Raw genomic sequence first — 20,713 nt, 5'->3', positions numbered from 1 at the left:
GTTATTGATCAATGTCATCCCATTAAATTTAATTTCTTTTTTTAAAAATTTTTTTATTTTAGTGAGAGGAGGGGAGGCAAAGAAAGACTCCTGCAAGCACCCCAAATGGGATCTACTAGGGGGCGAACCTTTGCCCATCTGGGGCCCTTGCCTGGTTGCAACTGGAGCCATTTTTTTTTTTTAGTGCCTGAGGCGGAGGCCATGGAGCCATCCTCAGTGCTTGGGGCCAACTCACTGTAATCAAGCCATGGCTGCAGGAGGTGAAGGGAGGGGGAGTAGAGGAGGGGTGGTCAAGCAGATGGGTACTCTTCCTGTGTGCCCTGACCAGGAATTGAAAATGGGACTTCTACATGCCAGGCCGATGCTCTACCACTGAGCCAACTGGCCAGGGCTTTTAATTTTTAAATAAAATAAAAGAGTCTTTTTAGCACATTCTTTACAAAAGACAATGGCTGCACCAAAGAGGGCCCGTGCCTGCTTCTGAGGGACGCCATTCTAGGAAGAGGGGGCAGCAGACAGAAACGAACTGTTCTGAGAATTAAAAACACATCAAAAGAAGTGCATTTCAGCTACTCGGGCTCTTAAAACTACATGAAAGGCCAGATGGAGTAAGAAAGTAACCATATATTCAAAATACAGGCCTTAATTTTCATAATTCTGTTTCAGATGAGTGTTACTGGCATTAAGCAAAGGTTTTTAGTGAAGCTAAACATAAATATAACTCCTATTAGGTTAAAAATTCTGCTTTTCGTACTAATTGTTTAGTTTATGTTTTCTGAGTGAACTAATTTGTTTTGTGCCAATACACAGTTTTAAAAAAATATATATTTTCTTAGGATTCTTGATTTTTCTATGACTAACCTGAATGGTCTCTCAGGTACCACCTCACCTGTCCCTCTTTCCTAAAAAAATGAAGGCAGCCCCACCAGGATTCTCGGGTTTCATCCTGCTCACGAATCAAATAGCTTCTTAAGCGTAGCACACATGTCTGTTCTTCAGAAATATGTTTGAAGGGGTTCTTTCGTTAGACAAAAAGTAGTTAGAAGACCTCTAATGACACGAGTTATAAAATCTACGATCCTATTACTTTGTTGTTGTTGTTTTTTCAACTGTGCCGTGTCTTCCCCTTTAAGAGAGGATAATGTCGTTTTTGTGGTTCAGTGAGTTAAATAAATTATCATCACAATAATAATTTGTGTTGGTTACTTTGATTTAGAATGATATGAGGATATTCTTAAAGCCTTCTTACCTAGGGAAACAAAAGGAAGTCTCCCTTGACACAGACACTTCCAAGCAGCCTTCTTCTGCTTACGCTCTAGTTAAACAGATAAAAAGTAATAAAAGTAAAAAACTAAACCTGAAAGATTTGTATTTTTTTCTAACATGTAAATGTGATGTGTGTGGAGTAATACTTCAGTTTATAATCTCCAAGAAGGTAGGAGTTTTATTTTTGTTTTATTCATGAGAATATTAAAAGATAAGAAGTGACAAAATATCTTAGCTTTATAATTTAAATTTACAGGGAAAATGCATTTTGCAAAAGGAAGGAGAGAATTTCTACACTGGAGATTTAATCTGATCACCAGACTTTGGGTTTGGAAAGCACTGATTTATTTACTGATCAGAACTATCTCTACCTGTGATGAGTTAGGCAGTCACCTGCATTTTTGATTTTTAGGAAGTTCAGAAATATTTCTCACCCAAAGTATCTCTCCTGTCTGTTGTTTATTGCTAAAGTTTATCTTTAGTTTTCATACTTTTTTAAAAAAAAATTTACTATTCTATCTCTTTTCATCTTTTTAAAATACTACTGCTAAGGATATTAAAACACATCTAGTTATATGTGGAATCTAAAAAATCAAAATAAACAAATCAAATAGAAAGGGACTCATAAATACAGAGAACAGACTGAGAATTACCAGGAGAGGGGACGTTGGGGGGGCTGGGTGAGAAAAGCAAAGGGACAGGGACATAGGAATTGGCAGGTTTAAAACAGTCCCGGGGATGTAAAGTACAGCGTGGAGAACAGAGTCAACAACAGTGCAATAACTGTGTGTGGTGTCAGGTGGGTACGAGACTTGTGGGGGTGATCACTTTGCAGGAATAGAAGTGTCTAATCACTACGCCATATACCCGACCCGAAACTATTATAGAATAATATGGACTGTCAACTGTAATGGGAAAATAAAAAATTATTTAAAATAAAACATCTAGTTTCTAACTTAAAATAGATTCATCTTGACTATTTATTATTATTGTATAACAGCTTCATTGAGATATTGTGTACATACCAAAATTTTATAATACTTTAAAATAAACAAGTTAGCCTGACCAGGCGGTAGTACAGTGGATAGAGTGTTGGTCTGGGATGCTGAGGATCTAGGTTTGAACCCCGAGGTCACCGGCTTGAGTGTGGGATCATAGACATGACCCCATGGTCGCTAGCTTGAAGCCCAAGGTTGCTGGCTTGAGCCCAAAGGTTGCTGGCTTGAGCAAGGGTTCGCTAGCTCAGCTGAAGTCTCCCCCCCCCCAACCCGGTCAGGGCACATATGAGAAGCAATTAATGAAGAACTAAGGAGCCACAACTATGAGTTGATGCTTCTCATTTCTCTTTCTGTCTGTCTGTCTGTCTCTATCTCTCTCTTTTGCTAATATATATATATATATATATACCTATACACACACACACACACACAAACACACACAATTTAATAGTTTTTAGTATAAATGTGCAGCCATCAGTCACTATTATCTAATTTAGGACGTTTCATCACTCCACTCTTGATCCACCACCAGTGCTCCCCCTTCTCTTTCCTCAGGGCCCCTGACACCACTAGCCTACTTTCTGTCTCTGTGACTCTGCTTATATAAGGTCTACCAGAAAGTTCTGTCCATTTTTGGAATAAAACAAAATACAAATTTTTCTTACCGTCAATAAACTTTATTAAATAATATATTTCCACACCAATCCTATCTTCCGAATATGGTCCAAAATGGTTTGCTGAGCTGAATTAAGCCTTTCTGCGATCTCCGATGTTGTCAGGAAAGGATCTTGCTCCAACATGGCCTTAACAACATCGTCATCGATCAAAGATGGTCGCCCAGAACGTGGCTTATCAGACAGGTCGAAATCACCTGTTTCAAAGTTTTTGAACCATCTTCTGCATGTCCTGTCAGAAACTGTACCTTCACCAAACGCTTTCAATAAGTTTCTACATGCTTCTGTAGCATTTCTTCCTTGTTGAAATTCGATACAATACAGTGGCGTAAATGAACTTTATGAGTAGCCGTGGGTACACTATCGCTTCACACATAAGACTAACTTTGTGTGAATCAACTTTGTTTTAGTTAATTTGCTACGTCAGTATGTATACATTAAGTGATAAAAATAGAGAGGCACACATGCGCCAAATAAACATGTGCTTACGTGTCGAAACTTGTTGTGATAGAAACGGACAGAACTTTCCAGTAGACCTTATACTAGACATCTCAAACAAATGAGATTGTGCAATATGTAACCTGTGGTGACTTCTTTTACTTAATAGAATGTTTTCAAGGTTTACCCTTATTGGTAGCATGTATCAATACTTTGTCCTTTTCATGGCCAAATAACATCTCATAGAATGGAGAAGACACATTTTGTTTATCCACTCTTCAGTTGATGGACATTTGGGTCGTTTTCCCTTTTTTGACCATTGTGAACAATTGTACAATGAACATTCATTGTACATGTTTGTGTGGACACACGTTTTTCATCCTGCCAGACGTATACCTGTGAGTGGAACTGTGGGTCATATGGTGAGTGGAATTGCTGGGTCATATGGTAACTCAATGCTTACATGTTGAGGAATCACAAAACTGTTTGTCAAAGCAGCTGCACCATTTTACATCATTTCCCGCACGGAGTAAGGGCTTCAATTTCTCCACATCCTCATCAACAATGGGTGATCTCAATTGACCTATCTTGAAGTCCACTGATTTATTTTCTTAGGGAAAAACTTTTTCTTTACCAACTCAAATTTGTTGTTGTAGTGAATTTTTTTATTTTGGTTTTATTTTTCAGCTCCAGAAGTTCTGTTTGGTTCTTTGAAATAAGTTCTATTTTTTAATACTATTTTCTTTTCTGTGAGACATCAGTCTTATACTTTCCTTGAGTTCTTTCAACAGGCATTGCTTTTGTCCTTTGAACACATTTATAATAGCTAATTTAAACTCTTTCTATAATAAGCCAAACTCTGGGTTTTCTCAAGGACTTTCTACTAAATACTTTATTTCCTTTGTATGGGAAATGTTTTCCTGTTTCTTTTCTTTTTCATAATTTTTTTGTTGGAAAACTGGGCATTTTAAGCAATATAGTGTGACAGGTTTGGAAATCAGATCCCCACCCTTTCCAGGGTTTGTGTTTGTTTCTTATTGCTATTGCTGTTGCTGCTGCTGTTTGTTCATGAAGTGAACTTTCTGGACTAATTCTGTGAAGTCTGTACTCTTTGTTGTATGGAGCTGCTGAAATTTCTGCCCAGGCAGCTGAGTGTTTGGCAAATGGTTGGACAGAGATTAAATGCCTTGGGCAGATCAGTTTCCAGCCCTTTGAGGAAGGGCTCTCTGTATGCACTGGGAGCAGATAACTCTGCCTCAGCCCTCACTTCCTGCTTGTGCAGAGCCTCAAGGTCAGCTAGAGGTGAAGTGAAGGCCCATCTTTCCTGGACATGCAAAAACACCTGCATAAGTATTGGCCTTCTAGAGTCCCAGGGATGTTTCATAATTTTTCAAACTCTCTTAAAGACATTGTGTTTCACAGGTTTTTGTTTTTAGATTTATTCACACTTTTGTTTGCCTTGCTGGTATCGCAGCCTAAGGCAACTGCGATGTTAAACACTCGTTACAATTTTTTGTTCGTGCTGTTGTAGCGAACTCTGGATCAGGACAAAGACAAGACTGTGAGTGAGGCTTTTCCTGGGAGCTGCCAGACAGGGCACAGAAGTACAATTCTTTGGGCTTTTGGGGAATCTCCAAACATGTAACGCCCCTCCAGCAGTTGCTAGTCTCTGAGGTTGCAAAGATGTTTTGCAGGTCTACGACTGAGCTGGGGAGAAGGTAATGGGAACAGTCAAGTTAAAACACCTTAAAGCTCACTGTGCTTCCTAAGACTCAGCAATTTTTCTTCAAAGGGAACCCTGGATTCCTGTGAGCCTTTGGATAACTTCCACAGTTCTTACAAAGTTGATTTTGATTTTTTTTTCCCCCTGTGGTGTCATTGTTTTTATGGAGGAGTGAGTTTTCGAAGGTTCTTAATCCACCAATTTCTCTTTCTTTTTAAATAGTATCTTCCCTTAGGACAGACAAGACTAGAAACATATGAAATTGCCCAGTGCCCAGTGAGAGGCAGCACAAGGTTGAATTGGGATAAGGGGCTCTAGAGGAAAGGAACTGGAGACAAAGTTTGCCCACTTATATTAATTATCTATTGTACTGCATTAATAAATAGCCTTGCGGTATATCCAGTTTTTCTACACACAGCACTCTTTGTGACGTTTCCCTCAGCAGGTGTGGGGTAAAGGAGCACACCACAGAGGCAGGTGTACTCGGACAACTGGCAGTGAGAAAGAAGATTTAACTCTAGAAAATAGACAGAACAATCAGCAGGTGACAATGTAGCACCATAATACTCACGTGTCATAGCCTTAGCTAAGTCCAAATGAAATGCTAATTTGCACCCTGTATTCCTTGTGCTTTAAAAAACAGATTGCCTGGCCTGACCTGTGGTGGCGCAGTGGATAAAGCGTCGACCTGGAAATGCTGAGGTCGCCGGTTTGAAACCCTGGGCTTGCCTGGTCAAGGCACATATGGGAGTTGATGCTTCCAGCTCTTCCCCCCTTCTCTCTCTCTGTCTCTTTCTCCTCTCTCTCCCTCTCTGTCTCTCTCCTCTCTAAAAATAAATAAATAAAGTAAAAAAAATCTTTAAAAAAAAACAGATTGCCTAAATATTTTAGAAAGTTTTATATAAAAATTTTATGGTTCAAGGTTCCATTTACCTAGAGCAGTTATGGCCAAGAAATATCATATATCCAAATAATATTGCTAATAGGACACTGCTATATCATTGGTGACAGGTTCTGTTGAGCAGAAATATTCTATAACCATTCATCTAAATATACCAGAGTTGTTGCAACTTCAAGTGTCTTCACATGGAGAAAAATCATGAAGCTTCTCAAATGTGATGAGTTGAACACCACAGGAGTAATGCCTGTTGGGTCACTCTCTGTACTAAGTTCTTTAAGTCTCTGAAATGGGTTCTTCAAGTTGAAATGAAAGGACACTTATTAGTAGGACAAAAATATATTAAAATATAGAAATATTGGTAAAGCTAAGTATATAGTCAAATTCAGAATACTCTAGTACTGTGATATGGTAATGTATTAATCACTTAACACTAGTATAAAGGTTAAAAGATAAAAGCATTAAAAAGAACTATAACTCCAATAATTTATTAATGAATACACAATAAAAAAGAAGAAAATTTTGATATGAAAAACATAAAGTATGGGATAAGGAGTAAATAGAGTTTTTGTATACGATCAAAGTTGTTATCAGCTTAAATAAGACATTTTATATAAGCCTGTTGGTAAACACAAAACAAAAACCAATAGTAAATACACAAAAGTTAAAGAGAAGGGAATCAAAGCATACTTCAAGAAAATCTCCAATTCACAAAGAAAAACATCAAAAGAGGAAAAACAGGAAAAAGAAACTACAAAACAGCCAGAAAACAATGAATAAAATGGCATTAGTAAGTCCTTACCTATCAATATTTACTTTAAATATAAATGAGTTAAATTCTCCAATTAAAAAGAAAAGAATGACTGAATAAACTGAAAGACAAGAGCCAAATTTATGCTACCTATAAGAAACTCACTCCAGCTTTAAGAATACACATAGACTGAAAGCAAAGAGGTGGAAAAATATATATCATGCAAAAAAGAAACCAAAAGAAAGCAAGAATAGCTATACTTGTATCAGACAAATCCAGACCTTAATCCAGAAACTGTAACAGGAGACAAAGAAGGTCATTAAAAATGATAAAAAGTCAATTCATCTTGTGGATATAATAATTGTAAATATATATGCATCCAACATAGGGAACACCTTATATATTAAGCAGATATGAACAGATCTGAAAGAAGAAAGTCAAAAGTATAATAATAGTAGTGGAATTCAGTACTCCACTTTTGACATTGGTTAGATCATCTACACAGAAAATCAATAAGAAAACATTGGATGTGAACTGTACCTTAGAAGAAATGCACTAACAGATAGATACAAAACATCCACCCACCAGTACAGCAGCATACATATTCTTCTCAAGCACAAATGGAGCTTTCTCCAGGATAAATCATATGTGAGATCACAAAACAAACCTTAGCAAATCTAGTAAAATTCAAATCATGCCAAGTATTTGTTATGACCACAATGGTACAAAACTAGAAGTGAATAATAGGAAGAACACCAGAAAATCCACAAATGTGTTGACATCAAACAGCACACTCTTAAACAACCAGTGGGTCAAGAGAGAAACCAAAAAGGATATCAAAAAGTAACGTGAAACAAACAAAAGTGGAATTAGAACATACCAAAACGTATGAGATGCAACACAAGCAGTTCTAAGACGGAAGTCTATAGCAACAAGTGCCTACATTAAGAAACACAAAGCTCATGACGAACCTAAATTTATACCTCATTAAACTAGGAAAATTAGGACTAAGCCCAAAGTTAGCAGAAGAAAGGAAATAATGAAGATCAGAGTAGATATAAACACAATAGTGACAAGAGAAACTATTAAACAGACAAATGAAACTAAAAGCTGGTTTTTTGAAAAGAAAAACAAAAACAAAATCTAGCAGACCATTAGCTAGACAAAGAAGAGAGAAGGCCCAAATAAATGAAATCAGAACTGAAAGAGGGAACACAAATCGACACAACACAAAGATGAAGAATTGTAAGAGACTGCTATGAATTTTATATGCCAACAAAGTTGGATAACCTATGAGAAATGGATAAATTCCTAGAAATCTGCAACCTACCAAGACTGAATCATGAAGAAATAGAAATTTTGAACAGAACAATAACAATTAAGGCGATTGAATCAAAAATCTCTCAACAAAGAAAAATCTAAGCACAGATAGTTTCACTGATGCATTCTACCAAACATTTAAAAAGTAAAGTTAATTCTTCTCAAACTCTTCTTTAAAAACATTGAAAATGAGGGAACACCCCCAAACTAATTTTATAAGGCCGGTGCTACACTAATACACTACAAAAATAAAAAAATAAAAAGAGAGAGAGAAAACTACAGACCACTATCACTGAAAATAAATACAAAAATTTTCAACAGAATGCTAGCAAACTGAATTCAATAGCACATTTAAAGCATCATACACCAGCCTGACCAGGCGGTGGCGCAGTGGATAGAGCATTGGACTGGGATGCGGAAGGACCCAGGTTCGAGCCCCTGAGGTTGCCAGCTTGAGCGCGGGCTCATCTGGTTTGAGCAAAGCTCACCAGCTTGGACCCAAGGTCGCTGGCTTGAGCAGGGGGTAACTCGGTCTGCTGAAGGCCCACGGTCAAGGCACATATGAGAAAGCAATCAATGAACAACTAAGGTGTTGCCACAAAAAACTGATGATTGATGCTTCTCATCTCTCTCTGTCCCTGTCTAGCCCTCTCTCTGACTCTCTCTGTCTCTGTTAATATAAATAAATAAAACTGTCTTTAAAAATAAATATTAAAAAAAAGCATCATACACCATACTCAAGTGGGATTTATCCCTGTAGTTTGGCTACTGTAAATGATGCTGCAGTGAATATAGGGATTTATATATCAAGGAGATACATATTCCCGAGCAAGGGCAACACAAAGAAAAAGCAAACATATGGGATTGCATCAAACTAAAATGTTTTTCCCAGCAAAGGAAACCATCAGAAAAAACAAACAAGCAAAAAACCCAAAGAGACTACCTTCTAAATGGGAGAACATATTCTCCAATGATATATCTGATAAGGGGTTAATGTCCAAAGTTTATAAAGAATTCATACTACTCAACACCAAAAACCTAAACAATCCAATTTAAAAATGGGCAAAGGGCCTGAATAGACACTTCTCCAAGGAGGACATACAGGAGGCCAATAGACAAGAAAAGATGTTCAGTGTCTCTAATCATCAGAGACATGAAAATGAAAACCACAATGAGATATCACCGTCACACCTGTCAGATAAATCCATAAATCCATAAATGATGAGTGTTGGCAAGGATGTGGGAAAAAGGGACCCCTTGTGCACTGCTGGTGGGAATGCAGACTGGTGCAGCCACTGTGGCAGACAGTGTAGAGTTTCCTCAAAAGATTAAAAATGGAACTGCCTTATGACCCGTGATTTCACTTCTGGGGATTTATCTGAAGAAACCCAAAATGCTAATTCAACATTAGTCTTGACAATTTTGTTTTTGGACCTGAAACCAAAGAACACTTAAGCAACAAAAGCAAAAATCAGCAAGTAGGACTCCATCAAACTACATCTACAGCAAAAGAAACAAGCAACAAAATGAGAAGGCAACCTATCTATCAGATAAGGAGTTAATATTTCAAATATATTTAAAAACTAATTAACATTTTTAAAATAGCAAAAAAAAAATTTAAAAATGAACAGAGAACTTGAATAGAAATTTTCCCAAAGATGACCTAAAAATGGCCAAGGCGCGTGAAAAGTTGTTCAACATCTTTAATTATCAGGAAAATGCAATCTAAAACCACAACGACATCTCTCCTTCCAGCTGGTAGGATGGCCATTATCAAAAAGACAAGAGACAGCAAGTGTTGTAGGCGATGTGAATAGAAGGAAACCCTTGTACACTGTGAGTGGGGGTATAAATTGATGCAGCCACTGTGGAAAACAGTATGGAGTTTCCTTTAAAAAAATTAAAATATAAAACAACCAAATGATCCAACAAGTCCACTGCTGTGTATATATCTGAAGAAAATGAAATCACTATCTCAAAGAAATACTGGTCTTCCTGTGGTCATTGCAGCTTTATTCACAATAACCAAAGCATGGAAAAACCCAAGTTGTCTACTGATGGTTGAACGAGAGAAGAAGATACCTGTACACACACAGGAATATTATGTAGCCACGATAAAGCAGGAAATCCTGCCCTTTTTGACAGCATGGATGGAACTTGAGAGCATGATGCTTAAGTGAACTAAGTCATACTGAGAAAGAGAAATAAATACCATGTGTTCTTATAGGTGGATCTAAAAAACCTAACTCATGGAGATCGTGACTAAAATAGTGGCCGCTGGGGACCGCAGGTGAGGAAAATTGGAGGATGTTGGTCAAAAGGTACTAACTTCTGATTATAAGATGAATGAATTCTGGGGATCTAATAATGTATAGCATGGTGACTATAGTTAATAATATTGTATTATATATACGGGAAAGTGGTTAAGGGAATATATATTGAATGTATCACCGCAGAAGAAATGGTCATTATGTGAGTGACGGACATGCTAAATGAATATTATTGTGGCAATTGTTTCACATGACATTCGGGCATCAAACCATCACATTGTATACCTTCAACTTGCACATGTTGTGTGTCAGTTCTATCTTAGTAAAGCTGAAAAAAAGAAAAGGACATTACATACCAACCAAGAACATTTCAATAAAGTTTATAATAATATGTCAATATTGTTCCATTAGCTGTGATAAAGGTACAGTAGGGACAGTGGGGGAAACTGGGTACATACAAACTCTTTGTACTGTCCTGGCAACCTTTCTGTAAATATAAAAACATTCTGAAATTTCAAACTCTAATTTTTTTTGAAAAGAAACTATTTAAGATGCCTGACCCCCATTTTTGCTGCAGGTTCTTTCTTAGACATAAAAGACGAACGTGCCCCTGGATAAAACATATATATATATTTAGATTATATATGTATATATATAATCTAAATACTCACATTACGACATTTTCAGTCAATGTCTTTTCCGTAGTGATGACTCTGGTTGCTACTATAATATGAGACATTTCATGCAAATGCAGTTAGCCATGTTGCTAAAAGTGTGTCGTTTTCTTACGCAGTGTCCTGGCGGGTTACAATGGCACCATCTTCGCATACGGGCAAACGGGCAGCGGGAAGACCTTCACCATCACGGGCGGGGCGGAGCGCTACAGTGACAGGGGCATTATCCCAAGGACACTGTCATACATTTTTGAGCAACTGCAAAAGGTATGGGACTGGAAGTTTTTATTTGATATATTCAGCAGAAATTTACTGTGGGCCCCCCCCCCAAAAAATTTTATTGTGACATTTTATTATATTGCATCTAAGTGAGAAATGTGCAAGAATTTTGGACTTTATGTTTAAGGGAAGTTTGGGATTTACTGAAGGAGTGGAAATTAAGGAGGTGCTTCTCATTAAAGGGATGCCGTTCCAGCCAGAGCTAAAGGGCGTTCCTTCTGACACACACACGGAGGCTCACAGAACATGGGACAAGCTTGGTTCTTCATGAAAAAACTGAAGAAAGCCCTGTGCCAAGACAGACCTTTGTTTTAGCTGCTAAAGCACTGAATAGGATAGTGTGATTGTCCCTTTATCACACTTGTAATAGAAGCCCACAGGAACTTACCACAGTAAAAATCCTATTGCAGTTAATATTACTATCAAGACAAATTCCCTATTGACAGTGTGTCCGTGAAGTCATGGTGCACTTTTGACTGGTCACAGGAAAGCAACAAGACTATAGAAATGTAAAATCTGCACCAAATAAAGGGAAAACCCTCCCAGTTTCTGTAGGATGATGTGGCAGCATGTGCGCATGCGCAGATGATGACGGAACACCATGTATACAGCGGAGCAGCCCACGGCCATGTGGACGAGATGTGGATGGTACAGAGGAAAGTTCAGTGTGTTCTGTGGCTCGCTAAATTCGAATCCGTGACCAAAGTGCAACGTGAATATCTGCGCATTTATAATGAAGCGCCACTACATAGGAATAATATGACTCGGTGGGATAAGCTGTTGAAGGAAACTGGCAGTTTGGTGGAGAAACCCCGTTCTGGTAGGCCATCAGTCAGTGACGAGTCTGTAGAGGCTATACGGGATGGGATAGCTACCTAAGGAGCCCTAAAAAATTTGTGCGTGAGCCCACATAGAACTGCACTGAATAGGTATGAAACTAGGAGAGTTTTCCTTTTATTTGGTGCAGATTTCACATTTCTATCGTCTTTTGTTGCTTTCCTGTGACCGGTCAAAAGTGCACCATAACTTTATGGACACACTGTATATATCATACGCATCATTTATTGTGTGGCTCCAAGTGCCTGTTGCTTTGATTAGTATTGAATGCAACATATAATCCAACTAACAACGTAGGGATTCCTACCCCCATTTTGTACTTGGGAACACTGAGTCTCAGCTTAAATATCTTCTCTGCGTCCTCGTCAGCAGATGATCTAGAGGTTTACCCCAGGTATGTGTGATGCCAACCTAGTCTGGGCTTTTTTTACCCCTACAGACTCTGCCTCTGTCTCCCAGACTGATTTGTCCTGTTGGCTGTATTTAAACAGATCCTCCGCAGTGAGTCACTTCTCTGGGTTTCAGTTCTCCCCTCTCTGAAAGCGGGGATTGAATTGAACTAGAGGATCTCCAGCACCCCTAGCAGTTCCAACAGTCGCCTGGTCGTACTAACTCTGTATAACCAACGTCCTAACTAGGTCAGTGTAACAGTCGTTCCAAAATTTCTCAACTGTATGCTATTTGCATTTTAAGTCGCAACGAAGAGAAAAAAAAAATCGCTGAGATCTGCATAATTGTAATTTCCATCCATAAAGTAGCAATTACCCATTAGTTCAGCTCATCTCTCACTAGCTCAGACATTCCAACTCTGCGTGCCAGAAAATTTGGAACAGAAAGAGTTGCGTATAGTATATGCGTGTTGGATCCAAATCCCTTCTTTTCATTTACTCATTTATTTCTGACATTAGCTGTTTGGTTTTTTCCCAGATTTCACAAACTGGGAATATAATTTCAAATGGTTTTTATTGCTGTGGCCTAATGTGGAAGCCTGTTGTCTTGGAAAGGTCGCTGAAGTCGGTGCAGACCAACCCGCCTCTACTTATGGTTTGTGGACCTGGATCATTGCTTAAAGTGCGAGGCTTGTAGGGTTGCTCTGTGGGCTGAGCACACTGTATTTAAAGATATAGTCTAGTTCTTGGCACATAGTAGATGCTCAATACACGATCTTTATTAATACAGCTGTTAATGTCCATGAATAACATTTCATTCAACGTTTCATTGTCATGTTGAGGAGATGCCTGAGGAACTTCTTGTTTATATCAATTGGCTTATGGTAAAGTTGTTTTTGTTAGACATTGTTTCTCTTAAAGCCAAAGAACCTGTTGAGGACTTAGTGTACTACATATGCATACAGACAGAAAAGCTCTGACTGGTTTTGTTAGACATTGTTTCTCTTAAAGCCACAGAAAGAACCTGTTGAGGACTTAGTGTACTACATATGCATACAGACAGAAGAGCTCTGACTGGTTTTTTTTTTTTTTTTTGTATTTTTTCTGAAGCTGGAAACAGGGAGAGACAGTCAGACAGACTCCCGCATGCGCCCGACCGGGATCCACCCAGCACGCCCACCAGGGGCGATGCTCTGCCCACCAGGGGGCGATGCTCTGCCCCTCCGGGGCGTCGCTCTGCCACAACCAGAGCCACTCTACCGCCTGGGGCAGAGGCCAAGGAGCCATCCCCAGCGCCCGGGCCATCTTTGCTCCAATGGAGCCTTGGCTGCGGGAGGGGAAGAGAGAGACAGAGAGGAAGGGGGGGTGGAGAAGCAAATGGGCGCTTCTCCTATGTGCCCTGGCCGGGAATCGAACCCGGGTCCCCCGCATGCCAGGCCGACGCTCTACCGCTGAGCCAACCGGCCAGGGCCTCTGACTGGTTTTAAAGAACCCTTAGAAACTCAGAATAAATGAAGCCAATTCCCCTGATTAAGTTAAACCGAATAAACAAATTCTTTCCTAATAGAAAATATACTCGGCCTCTTTTTAAGTTTTGTCTGTGGCTACCAAAATACAGTTTTTAAGTCTCCATATTTCCCATCTACGTACCACGTGTCGAGGTCACTGTTTTATATGTTTGTCATTGACATTATTACTCTGACCCCCGTTTCACTCTGAATGATTCTGAGTTTGGAGAGAGGCCATCGGTCCAATGTGCAGCCAGGACATCTCTTTGTAAATGGACGGTTTCCATGATGGGGAACAACACATTCACTGTAATCAACCTGAAGTGCAGCAGAATGAGTCGGAGGCACCTCGAAGGGTGTCACGAGGTTCGCCCACAGTGGACAGCCGGAAAATGCAGAAGGCCCTCCGCCGTCCCCAGGTGACGGCCTGAGAGGGCCGCATGGCGCTCTCCAGAAGTCTTGCAGAGAAGCATTTGACTTACGCAGAGTATTTATTTCAAGATAAACTAAGAGCCAGAACGTCCTGGGTCTAAAGTGCCCGTGAGTGTGATAGGAGCACATTTTCAAAGCTTTTCAAAGAAGAAAATTGAGTTCATTTATTTTAGAAATCACTGCTCATTATTTTTGAGTATAGTGAGGCTCAAACTTATTTGGGGGCAGAGAAAAGCCTGCCTGCGGGAAACATGTGTGTTACATTACAGTCTGGCAGTCCCGAACGCTGCAGGACTAGTGCAGGAAGGTAGCCTGCCACATAGCTTGCTGGATGTTCCTCCAGGAAAAGCCCGGAAAACGCAGGAGCTGGAGGAGGAGCCGACGGCATCACCCCTCTCATCTCAGGGCCGCGGGCCTGCTGCTCTCCTGCCTTTTTACGACGTCTTCGGATTTCTGGAGGGAAAGGGTTTTTCCACTGCAAACGGACATACAAGTTAGCTGTCTCTCCGCCTCTTTCTCATTCTTTTTACGTTCACATTCTGAGTTCTCCTTTTAGAAATAATAACAACAGCAACAACTTATGGTGTCTGTGACAGACCACACATTTTTTTTTTTGGATAGGATTTTAAATAGTGTCTTTTTTCTCTGTCTCAACGGATCTGCAAGATAGGGGTTATTATCCCAGTTTTTATGGCTAAATGACTGAAGTTAAGGTTATAAGATCATTCAGTTACAAATTATATCCAGTTTTGGGTTTTGGAGGGGTTTCTTTTTTTTTTTTATCTGACACTGAGAAGTGCTCAGAAGTATATGCTAAAACCTCAAACCATATCCTATGGACTATTTCAGATACGTTCAGATAAGTTTTCGAAATAACGTTGCTTTAAACGGCCTCTCGGGATGTTGCGTGGCCTTTACTGTGCTCTGAGAATCTTCCGGAGAGGAGCAGCATCTGCAGGGTGGGGCAGAAGTAGGCTTACAGCTGTTTGTGTGGACAAGCATACAGTAATTCATTAATGATAGTGAAAGCACAGGTTCTGTTTTGCATACTCACAACTGTAAACTTGCTTTTGCCCTGCCTGTACATGTTGACCACGGGATCAGTTTTTCCATGAGTATTCTGTGGACTATTTCAGGAAACAGTGCATTAGACTAAAGGCCACACAGAGTGTCTAATATTTATAGTCTCTGATACTTGCTCTCAGCCAAACTTCAACCCTAAGAATTATGTCGAAATAATGCCTCTACTAAACTAGGGCACTCATGAAGCTGATGGATCGTTTGCAGGAGAAGCAGCCAGGGACACCCGCGTGGGTCGGACTCCCAGCGTGTAGCCAGGAGAAATCTGTTTCTGTAGAGATCCGGCCTGTGCCGCCACCCTCACAGGACAGCTGAACGTGAATTTCAGCGATGGCCTGAGCATGTGACTATCGTCGTGAGCCGGCTGAGAGTCACTCTCGTTTTTCATGTATTATTTTGTTTTAATGAAATGGAGGTATCTTTATTTGAATAGTTTGAGCCATTTCGGGACCAGAGAACTATATTAACTTTAATCTGAAGAACATGTAGGAATTCATTGTCATGCTTCCTTACTTAAATGGATATGGTAACAGACATCGCAGGGGCTCCTTAGCTAGCAGAACTTGGGGTCTGCAGCCACTGTCTCCCCCATCTCTGCGACGTGGTCCTCTCTCCTGGAATGTCGCCTGCTGGCTGGATGGTCTTGGATGCTCACGGGAATCAGGGAGGTCATCTTAAGCAGATGCTCTCTGTGAATATTCCCTCCAACAGCCTGCTGACCTTCTCGCCACAAGACACAAATGTATTCTCCCCTCATGAAAAACACGATAACATCCACATAAATAGAAGCATTTATATTCTGGGAGGAACAAGAAGGAGGTGCTGCTGTGTGACATTTTTGTATTAAAAACTGAACTCAGAGAATTCCCTGTTTTGTTCCATTCCAGTGGGAGTGGGCTCTTTCTGTCTGTGGACAGAACCAAGACAAGAACTGTAGAATGAGCCCCCTCGACTTTTTTACCCTAATTTTATTGACACCTATGTCGTTGCATTTCAGAAGAGACCCATGGAAAATGCTTCTTTCTAATCAATAGCTGAAAACCTGTAAGTTGCAACTTGGGCCAGAAAAATTAACCAGGCATGGTATATAGGCAGAGAACTGGTCATGCCCACCAACCCTGTTGATCTAAACTATTTTCGTCCCCTGGTATTCACTTTACACTATCTAATTATTGTCTGTTATCTATTTATATCATTAGAAAATTTGAATATTAGAAAAGTTAAAAAAGAATTGTGATTAAAGCTAGAAACTCTTTTGCTACTCATGTTTTTAAACCAAAGTAACAATTCTGTGTTTTTTTATGAATAAACTATTACAGAATATAAATTTATTTTTTCTTAATAACCTTTCTTAGGAGTCTGGATGTAAAACAATGATATACAGTTCTACAACAAAGTCAGCTTATTGTAAATGAATATCGACTTTTTATGGATAAGGGGGTACCAATATAAAATAACAGACTGAAGTTGCTTATAATCATTTTTTATGTCCATTTAAACTGTAAATGGACATTAAAAAAAAAAAGCTTCATGCATATGGTAACTGGCAACTTGAAAGTGTCACGAACCGAAAAGTGTCATAAACCGTACAAAGTGAGAGAGAAAAAGAGAGAAATTGTGGGGAAATGACAGTGATGACTGTCACCGTCCTCCAAGCCGAAATGTTATTTACTGCCATTGAATAATGTCTTTCCCCGTTTCCAATCAGGACAGCAGCAAAATATATACAACGCACATTTCTTACTTGGAAATCTACAATGAATGTGGTTATGATCTATTGGACCCAAGACATGAAGCCTCCAGTTTGGAAGAGTTGCCGTGAGTAGCAGAACAACAAAGAAATGGGGGCGGGGTGGGGGTGGGAATTACTTTCAGATGTTTCCTTCCATTGTTTTCCCAGAAGCGGCATGTTTCTGGTCTCGATTGTAATTAGCAGATATGGGAGAACAGAATCTTTCTATAATAGAATGGATTTTTTTTCCCCCACTAGTGATAGGAACTTAAGTTGCTCAAAACTCATTCCTTGGGAAAATTTCTTTTGGCATTGGGACAAGGGAGAGCAGAGGCTGTTCTTGGAGTGTGGGTGCCGAGGACTGATGGGCCAGGACAGTACTACTTTCCTCTCACCACATGAAACCGTTTTATCCCTCTAATTACAGCCTTCCTCTGAAGAAGGTATTCAAATTAGGGTTCGAGCAGCAATAAGAGAATCTCAAAGAGAGAAAATAAAACTCTAAGTATTCCCCAAATCCTTCCCTACTATTATTAAGACTTAAGAGTGACAATCATTTGGTCACGATTGACACTAATTGTTTCGTGACCAAACTATAAATAGAGTCTTCAGAGCTTATCTTATATAGTGGAGTGAGTAAGCCTGCCAGGATTTATATAACATTACTCACTGCTTGTTTGAATATCTGCCCGAATGAGACATATATTAATTGGTAACAATGCATATACTTTGTCCAGACATCTGCATGCATCAGAAGATGCCAGATCCAAGAAAACACATGGTAGTATTCTTCTCATTAAATATTCTAAAACAATGTACAGTGTGTCCGTAAAGTCATGGTGCACTTTTGACTGGTCACAGGAAAGCAACAAAAGACGATAGAAATGTGAAATCTGCACCAAATAAAAGGAAAACCCTCCCAGTTTCTGTAGGATGATGTGGCAGCATGTGTGTATACAACGGAGCAGCCCATGGCCATGCCAGTCGAGATGTGGACAGTACAGAGGAAAGTTCAGTGTGTTCTGTGGCTCGCTAAAAATGAATCTGTGACCAAAGTGCAACGTGAATATCGGCGAATTTATAACGAAGTGCCACCACATAGGAATAACATTACTCGGTGGGATAAGCAGTTGAAGGAAACTGGCAGTTAGGTGGAGAAACCCCGTTCTGGTAGGCCATCAGTCAGTGACGAGTCTGTAGAGGCTATACAGGATAGCTACCTAAGGAGCCCTAAAAAATCTGTGCATGAGACCACATCGAACTGCACTGAATAGGTATGAAACTAGGAGAGTTTTCCTTTTATTTGGTGCAGATTTCACATTTCTATCATCTTTTGTTGCTTTCCTGTGACCAGTCAAAGTGCACCATGACTTTACGGACACACTGTATTTATAGCATAGTCCTCTACCAAAAAGATCAACAACAAGTTGTTTAATTTCTAAAGGAAATAAGAAGTTATACTCTTGACACCACCTTTATATGTATGTATTCTTCTATTAATGTTGATTGAATGCTTTTACATATCGTCTCTTTTATACTTAGAGAAAGTTAGAAAAGGGGATTATTGTTGGTATTCTAAATATTTGTATAAAAATTAAGAGAAAGGAAAAAAGAAGAATTAAGAGACAGGAAAAAATACGTAATTTGTGGAAGAAATTGATTTCAGGAAACCACTGGAGTTACATTTACACAAAGGTGAAAGTTTCCTATCACTGCTAAAAAAGAAAATCCACTACATTATAAAAAGGTTCTGTGTCCAGTGTTTGCTAATTACAGTTGAAACCAGGAAGAATAATCTCACACAGCCTTGAACTGAGACAGTTCTAACTTAAGACCTCTCTGTCTTGTTGTGCGCCAGAGTGTCCCAAACACCCTGAATACCATCCAGAAAGGTAGAACTTTCCACAGAGGAACAACGTGCAAGACATGAGGCTGTGGTTAGAAAGGCCAGCGCTGAGGAGTCCTGTGAAATAAAAGCAGAGAGGCCGACTGAAGCCTGCTTTTGAGGGACTCAAACAACAGGCTTTGGCAGGAGATTGAGCTGTATTCTGACAGGTGTCTTAATTAGTTTTCTAGTTCCACTCTAACCTGTATACCTCTAGGCTAAACCTTGCTTAAAATTGTTTTGTTTTGTTTTTTCTTAAATGAGAGGAGAGGAGATAGAGAGACAGACTCTGTCTCTGCCCCGACCAGGATATACTCAGCAACCCCTATCTGGGGCCATGCTCACAACCAAACTATTTTTAGTGCCTGAGGCAGAGGCTCCATGGAGCCATCTTCAGCACCTTGGGCCAATGCACTCGAACCAATTGAGCCATGGCTGCGGGAGGAGAAGAGTGTGTAGGGGTGGGGGGTGGGGTGGAGAAGCAGATGGTTGCTTCTCCTGTGTGCCCTGACCGGGAATTGAACCCAGGATATCCACACGGTGGGCTGATGCTCTACCACTGAGCTAACTGGCCAGGGCCTAAAATTGCTTTCAACAAATTTCACATCTACACTAAAGAACTTAAAGCCTGCTTAGTCATAATCCCGAAAGAAAGGGCTTGGCTGTAGTGGACATGAAGGAGGAGATATAAATCTGGCAGGTATACAGAAATAAAGAAATAAGAAATGAAGTCCATTGACTTCATTGTATTTTGAAAAGAAGGTGAACCATAGTGGGCTGGTGCTCTCCTCATTTTACTGACGGAGGAGAATGAGCTCTAAGTGTCTGACTCGCTCAGGCTCTCAGAGCTAATTGGTTCATGGTAGAGGAAGGATTAAAAGCTAGAATTTTCACTGTCATGCCACAGTGGCAAAAGTAGCTTCCAAGATTTCACTGTGGGGTGTAGAGAGTTAAGGCGTCATGGAAGTGGGAAGGAGATTTCTACTAGGAAACTTGACTGGGCGGTGGTGGACTTCCTACGGGGGATGTCAGAGCACAGACCGAGGCTCGCTGCCGTGGGCAAATACTGCTGTAGTCATTCACCGTGGGTTTTCAGACGTAATACCAAAAGCACGAGATGCGAAAGAGAAAAAGAGATAGGTTGAACTTCATCAAAATGAGAATCCCCTGCTCTGCGAAAGACACTGTTTAGAGAATAAAAAGACAAGACAGAGACAGAAAAAATATATATTTACCAAACACATATCTAATGAAAGACTTACATCCAAAATATACAAAGAACTCTTCAAACTCAACCGTGAGGGAACAGATAAACCAGTTAAGAAATGAGCAAAAGATCTGAATAGACCCCTCACCAAATGAGCATATAAAAGATACTCGCAACCTGTCCTTAGGGAATTGTTCATCCAAGCAACAGAACACCACACCTCACCTCTCAGAGCGACTAAAATCCCAAACACTGGCAAAATGAATGCTGGCAGAAACGCAGAACGGGAGCTGTCTCATTCATTGCTAGAGGGAATGCAGAGTGCTCCAGCCACGTTGGAAGACATTTTTCT

The 20,713-nt window shown here is 39.9% G+C and overlaps 1 protein-coding gene across 2 annotated transcripts in view; it reads left to right on the top strand.

Annotated features, from left to right (window-relative positions):
• Positions 1 to 20,713, top strand: part of KIF6 (kinesin family member 6) — a 403,829-nt gene that overhangs the window by 84,170 nt on the left and 298,946 nt on the right. For both annotated transcript variants that reach the window (XM_066252931.1, XM_066252930.1), the window contains exons 4-5: positions 11,132 to 11,279; positions 17,246 to 17,355. In XM_066252931.1, coding sequence (XP_066109028.1) covers positions 11,132 to 11,279; positions 17,246 to 17,355 — 258 coding nt within the window. The remainder of the gene's footprint in view (positions 1 to 11,131; positions 11,280 to 17,245; positions 17,356 to 20,713) is intronic.

This window comes from Saccopteryx bilineata, chromosome 1 (assembly GCF_036850765.1).
Source record: "Saccopteryx bilineata isolate mSacBil1 chromosome 1, mSacBil1_pri_phased_curated, whole genome shotgun sequence".
NCBI lineage: Eukaryota > Metazoa > Chordata > Mammalia > Chiroptera > Emballonuridae > Saccopteryx > Saccopteryx bilineata.
This window is presented reverse-complemented; position numbering and strand designations above follow the sequence as displayed.